Below are 14651 nucleotides of genomic sequence, written 5' to 3' on the forward strand. Positions count from 1 at the left end.
AGTTATTTACACAATTTTACGTATTCACATTGTAAACAAAAAAATGGATTAAAAAGACTATATTAATTCATTTTTAAAATTTTGAAACCAAAATATATAAAGATTTGAAAGGAACGAATTACAATTTCATGTCCAAGTTTAAGAACTACAAACATATTTAATGATTTTTTATATGAGTGAAACAATAATCTTCACATATATACACTTAGAACATATGTAGTTTTAACAAGCTTTCATTTCTATATGGTTGGAACAAGTGAAAATTAAATGAATTAATTGATGCTAGCTTAGTTAATTCAAGCTTTTAATATTTTGCTTGATAAAAAGATAGAAAAATAGATTAGTACTTTTGTCATATACTTTTGGACTTTTGGAATGAACAGAGTTTAACTTGAGACTGAATCATATATGCTTGGAATGAATAATAATTTTAGCATATTAATTGAAGCTTATTTGGTTAATTTGAATTCTCTTATTTTAATTATTTCAATAACAATCATTTGAAAAACAATGAAGAATCCAATTCTGAGATAGATGTGTAATCAAATTTCCTAACTTCATGTGCACTTTGAAACATTTGAAGGATTCATCGAGAGTAGTCATCAAGACAAGACAAGAGGAGTTAGCTGCTAAAAAATGCATCAGAGAAACACATCAGAAAAGGGTCTAAACTATTGTGAGATGTTATTGAACCCCATGACAAATTCCCCTCAATCAAGAGGATTTTGGAAGCTCCCAAGATGCCATTTAAGCCAAACCAACAAGTTTCTCACTGATCTCCCAAACCTTGCGAGCCTTATCTGCATCACTGGCTTCTTGTGACAATTGATTTTCAAATGAAGCAGAGGCCTTGTTCCAGCTCCAGTAGACTCCTGATTTTGTTAGGCTTGGATCACTCACAACCTGTACAAGGTTAAAACAGTTCAAATATGAGACACAAGGACTCTTCAAATGCTCATTCCAACAAAAAAGTATATAACCATCTCCATAGTCTCTTATTGGTCATTTGTACTACCTGTGCAAGCCGCTTTCCCGATTCATCTTCGGAGACAAAGCCCTTGGTTATGAACTTTTGGAATGGAGGGAAGAGAAGTCTGAATAAGGGAATGTGTTCTCTGAACAAGCCTGTTGTGGCAATGCAACCCGGGTAGAGGGAAGCAAATGTGATTCCAGTTTCTTCATGGTATCTTCTGTGAAATTCTTGCATGGTAAGCATATTGCAGACTTTGCTGTCCTTGTACGCCTTGGCTCCATCAAAGGATCCTCCATCTATCATGGCTGAAGTGTTTAGTCCATTCAAGCCTCCAGCTAGTCCCCTCAAGTCACCAAGATTTGCCTTGGGTGGCACATTTCCAGCCAAGGTGTTGGTGTTTCCTATTTGGTTAACAAAATCGTCAGCACCAATAATGGCTAACAAGAGAATATCCACAAAACATTGTCTATCATTTGTGATGAGATCATGTGGATACTACTCATAGAAATGTGTCAAAAAGTATGATACTAGCTAATATTTTTCTCTACTAAGAGGCATGTCAACAGTATACGACGGACACTCTCTTTTAAGTCTTCAATATTCAGTGAAATTCCCATGAATATCATTCCCATTCCCTGTTTACTAGAACTCATTAGTTTCATCTCATAATAGTGCATTATAAACGAATGCATCAGATAGCAAGTTGAAAGCATTTCTCTTGATGAACATCTTAATTAATTATACCTGTGATTGAGCCAACAATGATCAACCTTCTAGAAGGGTAATCAGATTTGTTCAAGTCCTCAAGCAACAGGCGTGAAAGCAGGAAATGCCCCAAATGGTTAGTTCCAACACTTAGTTCAAAGCCATCAGCAGTGTATGTAGGTTCACTTGCAGTTGGGAAGTAAACTGCAGCATTGCAAACAAGCACATCCAGTGGCCTGCCTGATTGCCTGAAGTTGTCCACAAATTGCCTAACACTATCAAGGGAGGCAAGGTCCAAATGCATAACAGTGTAGTTTTCCTTAGGAATGCCAGCAGCTTTTGCAGCCCTTTCAGCTTTGAGGAAATCCCTGCAAGCCATTATCACATGCCACTTTCCTGTCTCAGCCAATGCCTTAGCAGTGGCCAAGCCCAATCCAGAGGAAGCCCCAGTGATAATAACACTGCCTTTCCTCAAAGTTTTCTTGCCTTCTGGTGAAGCCTTTGTGACTCCTGGAGTTGTTGCCACTGATTGGACCCTTAAAGGGCAAACTTTTTGCTGGAATTCCCTCTGATTAAGTGTAAATTGAAATAAGTTTGTTTGTGTTTTGACGAAGTACAACATTATGCACAAGAAACCAACACATCATGCAAAGTCCATGAAAGCTATATCCTAGGGTGTTTCTATTTTACATTCACAAGGTAATAAAGGATATGTTCAGCATATTACTACGTTAAAAGGTTAATAACATTTCTACTGAAGTTATACACTGAATTGAATGTAATAACAAATTAGAAATGAAGTAATATTATGTTACGATATAGTTACTTTGCATGAAAATGAGAGAGAGCTGAAGTCCGCTTTGAGAGCGTCTTCCAATGAAAGACCAAACATTGTGGTGTTCCTAAGAGACATGCCAGGCTTCCCCTGAATGAAGAAAAAACACATTTCCCAAAGATTTAGTTATATGTTATCTCTTCAAATAGAACACTAAAAGAGAAAAAATATGCTAATGTGACAGAATGAAGCAAACCTCTTTGGCAAAAGAGAAGTAAGCAGAAACCAAGGAAGCAGCCTGGACAGCCATTGGAACTTGAGAGAGAGAAAATTATAAATTGGGTCTGTTGTTTTGGAATAATCCACTCAATTGAATGAAGCGGGAATGTGATTGTGATGAATTTATACAGTGAAGTGTTATTTTGGATATGAGAGGATAAGATAGTTTGCAGCATGTGCACATGCCAGGTCACTTCAAACGGGCCAATAAGGTTGTGAGTTTTAGATTTCTGGTGATATTTTTCTTAACTTTATGCTTGGAGTTTGCAAATAAGAGATATTTTGATTCGTTGCAGGTATCAACAGTGAACATCGATGATGAAAGGGATTGTAAATGGAAGCACATCTAGAGTAGAAGGCAAGAAAACAAACCTTACTTTGTCACCTATGTGGTTAGAAAGGATATGTTCACATGTTCGCAACGAAGGTCCTAGAAACTTTGAGAAGTACAACAATTAGATATACTTTTCTGACTAAATTGGGTTTTGGTTTGTAAATTAGCCTTTTTATAATTTATAGGTTTTAATTTTTAAAGTTTTAGTTCTTGCCGTCTGCCTCTGTTATCTTCAGAATGCTAAAAGTTGAATCCATGTGGACACCACGGCATAAATTTAATCAACAATTACTGTAAAAAATGAACAATTTTTTTTTCTGTTTCTGAAATTTTAAATAAACTAATTTTGGTACGCTTCCTTGAATTACACTTTTAAAATATATAAATTTAGTTTTTCTTTCATTCTAGTAAGAAAAATGTCAAAAAAATATAGTTTAGAAATAAAAAAGTACTTTGGAAAGTTAATTGAGTAATAATTCATCAATTGAAATACCAAGAACATAGTAAAAGTTCACAAAAGTTTATAGACACCATCATAAGACAGTTTACCGAAGTTTGGTCGAGTTATACACTAACTTTGGCATCACACGTATCATAAAGCTTAATGGAGCATTCACAAATAAATGACCAAACAAAGGCTCTCGACAAAGTCATCCAATTGAACTCAAAAGAAGGTTGGATAAGCAAAGGAAAGGTGGTTGAAGGATTTATAAGAGGATCTATGACAAAAATATCTAGGCTAAAACTTCCAAAAACATGGTTAAACGATGTTCTGTCTAAAATGTCAAATGTCTAAAATGTCAAAGAGAGATTGAGATAAAAACTTAATGTTTATAGTAATATATGAAATATGTATATGGCTTTTCTCGAAAACAAAATAGGTTGAGACAATGTTTCTAAAAAATACATTAAAAAACTTAAAAATATGTAAGAAAGCTTAAATAAGCTGAATGTCATCTATTTAAAAAGAGACAAAAGCTAAAGAAACGTTTACTTGACTAAACGATACCATAAGATCTACAAGTACCTCATTTTTTGATGAAATATATCTACACTTGGTATCTTCAAGGAAAAGAACTTAATTGTAAAATGCTAGCTAACGGTAGGAAATCAAAAGCACTTTGTTGTTCTGTGCAAGCTTTAAATGAAATTAAATACTCAACGTTCAAAAACAACAAAAGTGATAAGAAAAGTCATATCTGCTACATACACAATTTACTCTAATTTTGCAGATAAGTTATTCTACACGCATCCATAGTGATATAGTTCAAATATCAAAATTTGGATGTTAGAGACAAAAGAGATATTCATGGAATGGAAAACCATGCATGCTTTGACAAAATTGACTTACACAACCACTCCTATGAAAATAAGAAAGAGAAAACATAAGTGTCAAGGCTATAAACTACAAAATCTTTCTAACGAACAAATATTCATGAAGCCTATAAATAGAAGATCTCTCAAGAAGAAAATCAAGGGGATAGCTTAAGAGAAAATCTTAAGAAAGAAGAACATACAACGACATAATCATCCTGAAGAGAAAAAGAGAAAGAGCTCAAGAAAAAGAATGCATCTGAGCTAAAGAAAAGAGAAGAGAAGAGAAAAAGAGAAAGAGATGCCCTCGAGCTTCATTGTCAAATTGCTTACTACTTTAAGAGAGAAGAGAAAAACACTTGCAAGTGCTTAGATTGCATTGTATTGTATTCAAATCCTCTCGTTAAGAAATATAGTCTGAACTACTTGTAAGCAATCATTGATTGCAATTCTGAAGAGAATTAAAACACTCACAACTGAACTCTGTTTGAGTTGAGGAATCTTGGCGCGATAGTCTAGTATCAGTAGTGGTTCGAATACTCAAGGAAATCTTGACAGGTTGCTGAGTACTAGGAGTGGTTCGAATACTGAAGGAAATCTTGGCAAGTTGTTGAGTACTAGGAGCAGTGCGAATACTCAAAGGAAATCTCGGTAGGGTACTGAGTACCAAGAGTGGTGTTAATACTTAGAGGAAATCTCAGCGAGGTAGCTAAGTACCAGGAGTGATGCTAATACTCATTTGTAATCGTGTAAAGATTATAGTGGAACCTTGTTAATACTCCGACAAGCGTACCGAATCATATCAAGTAATAAACATGGTAAGACCAAGTATCGTTTCCCTAGAGACTCACGGCCTAAACAGTTATGTGATTTCTTGATTAAATAAGACTTGAAAATAAAACTCTTTTAGGATTAGAATGCAAATACTGAAAAGTAAATATGCATGCAATTTGATCAATTGGACTAAAGTGCAAAGATAAACGGGTTTGATATTATGGAATGAATATGTTGTTGGGGTTAGATTTCACCTAGTTTACTCTCATGTATATATGAATTCTACTTCTTCATTAATGTTAATGTCACTATCTAAAATACTTAAAACACGATTCCTCGGCAAGAAAACCTATCCTTAACTATTAGTTCATACGATTCCTAGCATTTCTAATAATTAATTTTGAAGAACAGAAGCTTAAGACAACCAGAACTCATACCCCATTCCTGAGCAATATTGCTTCTGGGAATAATTCTCCGGATCATGAATTGTAAGATACCTTCCGGTACTCATGCAAATCATACATCATGCTAAAGAATGAGTTAAACGAAGCAAGCATTACGTAAAGAAGAATTACCTTAACAATTAATGAAAGAAGCATATATAATCAAGAATCAATTCAATACATGAGAGTTTACAAAGGTTACATCATCTCCCAAAACAAATAAAGTTGAGTTCACCATTGACATGGTGAAACTAGATGAACAATGGAAAAAGAATGAAAGATAAAACCCTAGAAATTGAGGATAGGAGCTTTCGCATCCGAATCCTCCTCCAAGGGATCAAAGAGTGTGTTTCTGTGCCTATTCCGTCCAAAGATGTGAACCCTAGGACGTCCAAGTCCTTAAATAGAACATAAAAATAACAGAAAACGGGTCCAAGCCCATGAGACTGACGCTCAGCTCTCCACTTAGGGCACCCAACGGTGTGTGGGTCAAAACTAGCGCTCAGGGTCAGCTTAGAGGGCAAGCAGGCGTGGTGCGCTCGAGGAAGTTGTGCTCAGCGCCCCTGAAAAGGGCGCCCAGGCGCAAGCATGGAGCATCCTACGCTGAGGGCGCCAGAAAAGGGCAGCCAAGCGTGAGACAATGTCCTTTTGTGCTGAGGGCCCCTAAAATGGCGGTCAGCGCTACTTCAACTCTTCTTCCAAATCATCTCAATTCCTGTTGAAAACAATGAAATCTAGGACAAAACCATTAAATTCACCTTCAACTCTCTTTATTCATCGAAACTATGATTCCAAGCTAGTTTCTAAATCAAAAAGAGTGTTTTTATTATCAAAATTAAGTATCAAATAACGGTAAATTCAACCGTTATCGCAACCCCAAACTTAGAACTTTGCTTGTCCTCAAGCAAACAAAATGGAACTTGGCTTTCAAACAATCAATACAATAGGAGCACAACAACACACTCTTTCACCCTCTGGAGGCGGATTTCGATGCAGGAGCTTCCATCTTCTACATTTAGGGTTTTTCTATCTCATTCTTCTCCATTGTTCATCTAGGTTCACCATGTCTATGGTGAACTAAACTCTATTTGTTGTTTGGGGATGATGTAACCTTGTGAACTCTCATGTATTTGAATTGATTCTTAACCATATATGTTTTTTCATTAATTGTTTGAGTAATTCATCTGTTACAACGCTTGCTTTGTTAAATTCATTCAATAGCATGATTTATGAATTGCATGAGTGTTGGGAGGTTCCTTACAATTTAGGTTCTTGTTGAATTACTCCCAAGAGTAATATTTCTCAAGGATGAGGGTATGAGTCTTGGTCGTCTTAAAGCTCTTGATCTTCATATTTAACTACTAGGAATGCTTAGTCTTACCATTTTATATTACTTGTGCGATTCGATACACTTGCCGATTTATCAACAGTGCTCACATACTCACAAAACATTCAACAAATGCTAAACTCATGAATGATCAACCAAGCAAAGATGTAATCATGCATACATGGAACTACTCCTCACCAAGACAAAGTGTTTCTCTCAAACACACATGTGTATATAGAGGTGACTCCTTCACTATACTATCGCAATGTCACATAAACCAACTTTGCCTTTCATTTAACCACAATCAATCAAACTCACAAGCACATATCATCACAAGGGATTTTGTAGGGCTTGTAATGTGGTTGGGCTAAGAAGAAACTTGGTTTTTTCGGATCACAAAATCCTTGAGTTAAGAGAGTCATTCATAATTTCATCATTTAAACACAATCTCTCTTTTTCAACCCAACTTTCCCTTGCATTGAGCTTTTTTTTTCTTTCTTTTCTTTTCTTTTTCTTTTGCTTTTTCATTTGCCCAACACTTAGCTCAATGCTTATTTTTATTTCCCTTTTTCAGATTTCTCAACAACCCCAAACTTGAACCTTTATCAATACCACACAAATATTATCAAATGCTTCCAATTCTCTGACATTTATCACAATTTCTAGCATGATTATGAGCATCTTTAAACAACGTGGGCCAATAGAATCCTGAATGGAGAATCTTTGCAGTTGTTCTTTCTCCATTAAAATGTCCTCCGTAAGGTGAATCTTGACAATGCCAAAGACTTCCTTCTGCTTCTTCATGAGTAACACAACGTCTCAACAGATTATCTGCTCCAATCTTGAACAGATCATCCCAAATAAATTGCTTTGCATCATGATGGACAAATTTGTAAGCACCAAAATATGATGTCACAAACTTGTTTCACAATCGGCAAGTATGACCGAATCGTTCAAGTAATAAACTTGGTAAGACCAAGTATCGTTCTTCCCAAAGGACTCACGGCCTAGTTTAGTTGTGTGGTTTGTTGATTAGCTAAGACTTACAAACGAAATAATTGGATTATATTATGCAAGACGAAAACTAAACATGTATGCATGAATTGATCAATGGCAAAGACTAAAGATAAACACTTTCAATGGATTATATGAATGAATATGTTGTTGGGGGTCAATTTCATCTCATCCACTCTCATACATTTTAGGATTTCAACATTCAAATCATCATTGTTAATGCCACTCTCTAAAGTACCATTCTAGATGGCTTCTCCCTAATCAAATAGTTCATACAATTCCTAGCATTCCTAATGATTAGTTCATGAGCGCAGGAGCTTAACGACAACCAATATAATATTGTCAGTATAATATTGGGAGAAATTCCCCGGATCTAGACTTCCCCGTACGTGTCCGTATCGACAAAACCAATAATCATGCAATAGAATGAGTTAAACAATGCACGCATTGAGCAAAGAGGAAAAACCCTAACTAATGATGAAAGAAAGCATAAGTCTTAGATTAAGATGCAAGCATAAATTCCATATATGAGAGCTTCAAGAGATTACATTGATTCCCCAACAAACATACAAGGTTTAGTTCACCATATTCATGGTGAACCTAGATGAACAATAATGAAAGAATGAAAGAATAAACCCAATAAAGGTGAAGAGGTAGCCTGAGCATCCAAGATCCTCCTTCAAAGGGGTGGAAGAGAGAGTGTTTGCCTCGTTTCTGCCAAAGATCTCTAACCCTAGGACGTGCAAGTCCTTATATACTATTCTAGAGTTACAAAAGATTACAAAAGCCCAAGCCCAAAAAGTGCCGCTCAGCGGTATTTACCGCTCAGCGGTAGTTGCGCGTCTTCTTTCTTCCCCTCAGCGGCCATTTTGCCCCTCAGCGGTTCCAACGTGACTCCTTGAGTGCCGCTCAGCGGTAAATTACCGCTGAGCGGTGCCTTCGACTTCTCTTTTTGCACTCTTTCTTGTCTTTTCTAATGTCACTTCTCTCCTTCTTCACTCTTTTCACTAAATTCACCTTAAAACCTGCACAAAAACACTCAAATCAAGCATAAACCTGTCCAGCTCTCTTATTTCTGAAAATAAAGATAAAAGGCATGATTTCAAGCTAGTTTCTAAGTCTAAAGGTTGCTTTTAGTATCAATTTTAAGCATGAAAATAACAGTTTTTCAACTGTTATCACAACCCCAAACTTAGAACTTTGCTTGTCCTCAAGCAAACAAAATGTAACTCCATCTCCAACCAATTCATATGATGGTTCACTCATTCAAAATCCTTTTCTCAAGATAAGTAACAACTTCACTCAAACTTATGACCAAAAGTTCAATCAAGATGTGCACATGTTTTAGTGTTCACAAAGTCATTTAAATTCCAACAAATGCTATTTTTCATGAATGATCAATCAATTAAGCATGGATGTTCATGTGTTTATGGAATATTTCCTCACTAGGTAAAGTGTTTCACTCAACACACAAGTGTATAAGAGGTAAAGTGTTTCACTCATTCACTTCACTATCACAATGTCACATGAATCAACTTTGCCTTTCATTTTACCACAATCAAAAACATTCACAAGCATGCATCATCACAAGGACTTTTCAATGGCTTATAATGTGGCTGGGCTAAATTGGTTTTTCTGGATCGCAAAATCCTTGAGTTAAGAGAATCATAACAACACAATCATCTTATTCATTCCCAACTTGTCTTTTACAATTGCAATTGCATTGAGCTTTACTTCTTTTTCTTTTCTTTTCTTTTTCTTTGTATATTCTTACTTTTTAGCTCTTAGCTCAATGCTTTTCATGTTTTCCCAACAACCCCAAACTTGAACATTTAACAATACCACACAAGATCTTCTACTTAACTCAAGGTACAGATTTTCAATCAAGGGTTTTTAGTGTATGTTCAAGGCTAAGGGTTCAAAGGATAGAACACAAAGTGTTCTCTTTTAGTGGGCTAATTTTATGTATTTGGCCAATAAAAAAGGTTCCAACAAATGGCCTTGATCACATGATGCAAAACAAGCAATTGATTTAATCATAGAAAACCTGGGCAAAATCATTCATGCTTTCAAAGTAATAGCATTCAACAATAACAACTCTGGAGCTCAAAACCTCACATATAAGCTCATTCACATTTGACATACACATCCTGCTTAATTTCACAATCACAATAATGATATCCTGCATTTGTTCACAAAGCTTGTGAATCACCTGTATAAACATTTTAATGTGCACATCATCTCAACATCAATCAATCAATAAGCATCATCAAGCATTACTTATCAAACAATCACAGTTAATAGCAAACCATCACACAAACCCGGTTTTCAAGAGAGTACATCAAACCCTAATCTAAAACCGAAAACAAATAAGTTCAGAAAACTTAAACCGCAAAAGCATAATCATATGATAGCATTCATCAGTAAATGCTATCTCAGCTCCTCATCAGTCTGAGCTGTCCTCTGTATCTTCCTCTTCCTCCTCATTTTCATCTTCATCAAATGCATCCTCCTCCTCATCTTCATCTTCTTCCATATCTCTAGCTGAAGCTTCAGCTGCTTCAGCTCCTCCATGCAATGGTTCTTCTGGCCAGGCTACCACATTATGGAATTCATCCATAGTCCACCTGTGTGCTGGAGGGGTATCATACATCCCCACTATCATCTCGGCCGTGGCCACCTGCCCTCTGTGGATGGACTGCAACTGAGCACCTATAAGAGACATATACATGTCCCTCATTTGGAATGGTTCTGCTTCATGTGTATCCGCAGACGTCCGGCTCTGTGCTGGCCCTCTACGAGCCTGGCGTGGTGGAACTGGCTGAGCTGCCTCCTCACTTCCACAGTACTGTCTGTAATAGGCCTCATCTATAGCTTTTCTTGGCCTCTCCAATGGTGGAACAGAAGTGTCCACCCCAGCTTGCTTGCAAAGGTGAGTGATCAAAGAAGGATGTCCTAGTGGTGCTTTGTTGTTTGAGGTGTTGGCACATACACTGATCTCATCAGCTATCACCTGCCCAATATTGACATTCAAGTTTCTGATAGCACAGTAGATGAATAGTGCCCTGCTGAGAGTAATATCTGACACATGTGAACATGGCTGGATGTTGGCATGAGAAAATGCCATCCAATACTTTGCAAGAGGAGTCAAATCTGTCCTCCTAATGTTAACCACCGCGCCAGATCTATTCCTTTGGAAGTGTCCTCCAGGTATACACAGTACTCTCTCAACATCCTCAAAGTCAGCACCTTCCTCCATGCTAAGAGCAAACTGACATTGCTCACCAGCCCACACAGTATCCAGGAAGTTGTTGATAGAATCAGGATCAAACCTGATAGCATGGCCTCTGACATAGCTCAAATAATTCTCAGCTGGATGACCACCAATCTTCTTTGCATTGGTGTAGAATTCCTTGACCACAGCTATGTTGGCAGGTGCTGGATAAGTGGCTAGCTTTCCCCAATCATTCCCTAACACTTGCTCTCCAAATTGAGGAGCAAAGTTAGGTATCATTCCAACCTTTCTCTCCATTAGAAGTCTCCTGTCCTGAACCACCCTAAAGTGCTTCTCATGTTTCCTAGAGAGGAACCTGCTAGAGTGGGGTTGCTCTGGTTCCTTTTCTTTCCTCTTAGTTGCCATGGTTTTCAATCTCTTTCCTGAAGAGGATGCCATTCCTGCATTCAAAACACAAACCAAAACCACAAAACATGATGTTAATCATTAGTAAAACATAGAACACAACTCCTTTCGAAGTTAAACTACCGCTGAGGGCCAGAATTTCCCCTCAGCGCCACCAGTAACACACGCAAAACCAGAAAAACCCAAATCTGGCAGAGTGCCGCTCAGCGGTAAATGCCGCTCAGCGGTGACCTGCAGATTTTTGCAAATCTCGTTTTAAAACTGTCCTAACTCCACCCAAATGCAACTTTCAGTTTTCCAGTTCATAATCAAGCAGTTTAATCGGTTCAAATATCAAGTATATCATCAAATCATTCATAGAAATCAAAATCCCTAAATATTCATGCTTTGACAATCACATTCAAATTCAAGAACCCTAGAATGAACCAAATGCATTTTACTTACTTGGGTGGAGATGCTAGATGATATGAGAATGCTTCCAAACTAGAATGCTCTCTTCCAACCCCAAACTTTGATGGCACACTAGTGAAAAAGTGAGTGAAAGAGAGATTTTCTAAAGAGGGAAGAGTGAAAAGATGTGGAAAACCTAAGAGAATGTGTGTGGAAGTGTTTGTGCAAAGAGAAGCCAGAAAATAAACCCTAAAACGCAGCTTGGGGTATAAAAAATACCCTAATGGGCTCGGGTCCCGCTAAGGGGAACTTAAGCCCCTTTGCGATAGTACCGCTCCGCGGTAATTGCCGCTCAGCGGCACTTTTGTGAAGTGCTCCCCTCCTTCTTTTCTTGACCTACGTGCCTTCCCTACATGTCCCTCATAGGTTCCCTGCAATTAAATGTTAAAAATGCTTATGCAAATCCTAACTAAAAACAAACAAAAACAATCAATCAACTGGGTTGCCTCCCAGGTAGCGCTTGTTTAACGTCACGAGCCTGACCCAAAATCCACCAACACCCATCAGTAGGTGTTTCAAACTTACCAGCACCCATCAGTAGGTGCAAAATTTCTTACCAACACCCATCAGTAGGTGTTACAAACCTAGTATCCTTCAGTAGATACTTAACCACCTAGCATCCTTCAGTAGATGCTAAATTCAACAAAATATTTACAAAATAATATTCACAAATTAAACCAAATCAAAATTTAAAAGTTTGTCAATCACTGGGTTGCCTCCCAGCAAGCGCTCTTTTAACGTCATTAGCTTGACCCAAACTCGAGTTCCTTCTTCTTTTTCTTCTTTCTACTGAACTTCTTCAGAAATTTGATCAAACCAGGAACCTGTTGCAGTGTCTCAATCATAGGAACTTTAATCTCCAATTTCTTGAAGATTTCCATAAAGCACTTGAACTTCTTTTCCTTCCTATGATTCTTCTTTAGATGAGGATGTGATTTTTCATATGATTTCTTCTTCTTTCCTCTCATCTTCTTTTTCTTCCTTTTTCTCTCCCTCAATTTTCTCTTTTTCTTTTCTTTTATTTTTTTCTTCCCTTTTCTTTTTCTTTTCAACTTCTTTATTTTCACACAAATCTTCTTTCTCTCTTCTCTCTCAACCACTTCGTTCTCTTTTTCTTCATCTTTATTTTTCTCACTCAACTCTTCTTTCTCTTTTCTCTCTACCCTTTCTTCATCTTCCTCTAATTTTTCCTTATCAAGAATCTTGTCACTTTCGGTGATAATGATTTGCCCTTCCTCTTTAAGGTTAACTTCAGTATTAACCTCATCATTCAATCTCTGACTGATGTAATGAAGTTGCATCTCCATTCTTTTAAATGATTCTTCAATGCTTTTCTGAGTAGAGTCGGAATTTTTCAAAAATCGTTGAAGGGTGTCCTCCAACCTATCCAAACTTCCTGATAGAAAGGGTTGTTGCTGCCATTGTTGTTGTGGTTGGTTCTCAAATTGTCCGGCAGCTTGCCAAAATTGGCTTTGATCCATGCTTGAGTGAGGTTCCCACCATTGGTTGAGATTACTTTGGTAGAATTGAGTGCCCATATAGTTAAATTCTTGACCAAATTGCATTCTGCAGACATTAGGCACAAAACTCTAGGAAATATTTGTTAGCACAAAAGATATAGAAGAAGATATATATTCAGAAGATAAAAAGATTTAAAAGATAGAATCAAATAAAACCTAATCTAAAAAAAAATAAAATCTAACCTAATCTAAAAGATAGAATAAAATAAAATCTAATCTAAAAAATAAAATCTAACCTAATCAAATAAAATAAAATAAAATAAAAACAGAAAAAATAAAAACAGAAAAAATAAAAACAGAAATTCAAAAAGTCAAAGATAATCAATTATCACACAAATTAACCAGTTAAACCACGAGTCCCCGGCAGCGGCGCCAAAAACTTGATGGACAAATTTGTAAGCACCAAAATATGATGTCACAAACTTGTTTCACAATCGGCAAGTATGACCGAATCGTTCAAGTAATAAACTTGGTAAGACCAAGTATCGTTCTTCCCAAAGGACTCACGGCCTAGTTTAGTTGTGTGGTTTGTTGATTAGCTAAGACTTACAAACGAAATAATTGGATTATATTATGCAAGACGAAAACTAAACATGTATGCATGAATTGATCAATGGCAAAGACTAAAGATAAACACTTTCAATGGATTATATGAATGAATATGTTGTTGGGGGTCAATTTCATCTCATCCACTCTCATACATTTTAGGATTTCAACATTCAAATCATCATTGTTAATGCCACTCTCTAAAGTACCATTCTAGATGGCTTCTCCCTAATCAAATAGTTCATACAATTCCTAGCATTCCTAATGATTAGTTCATGAGCGTAGGAGCTTAACGACAACCAATATAATATTGTCAGTATAATATTGGGAGAAATTCCCCGGATCTAGACTTCCCCGTACGTGTCCGTATCGACAAAACCAATAATCATGCAATAGAATGAGTTAAACAATGCACGCATTGAGCAAAGAGGAAAAACCCTAACTAATGATGAAAGAAAGCATAAGTCTTAGATTAAGATGCAAGCATAAATTCCATATATGAGAGCTTCAAGAGATTACATTGATTCCCCAACAAACATACAAGGTTTAGTTCACCA

The 14651-nt window shown here is 36.7% G+C and overlaps 1 protein-coding gene across 1 annotated transcript; it reads right to left on the bottom strand.

Annotated features, from left to right (window-relative positions):
- Positions 1-537: 537 nt before the first annotated feature.
- LOC108338948 (protochlorophyllide reductase, chloroplastic) lies at positions 538-3080 on the bottom strand. Its single transcript, XM_017576033.2, has 5 exons — positions 2710-3080; positions 2505-2603; positions 1718-2246; positions 1016-1374; positions 538-903 (listed from the first exon to the last, which is right to left on the bottom strand). Exons 1-5 carry the CDS (start codon positions 2761-2763, stop codon positions 748-750), a joined length of 1197 nt encoding a protein of 398 aa, XP_017431522.1. The 5' UTR covers positions 2764-3080; the 3' UTR covers positions 538-747.
- Positions 3081-14651: the final 11571 nt, after the last annotated feature.

The sequence above is a fragment of the Vigna angularis genome, chromosome 5 (assembly GCF_016808095.1).
Source record: "Vigna angularis cultivar LongXiaoDou No.4 chromosome 5, ASM1680809v1, whole genome shotgun sequence".
In the NCBI taxonomy this organism is placed as follows: domain Eukaryota; kingdom Viridiplantae; phylum Streptophyta; class Magnoliopsida; order Fabales; family Fabaceae; genus Vigna; species Vigna angularis.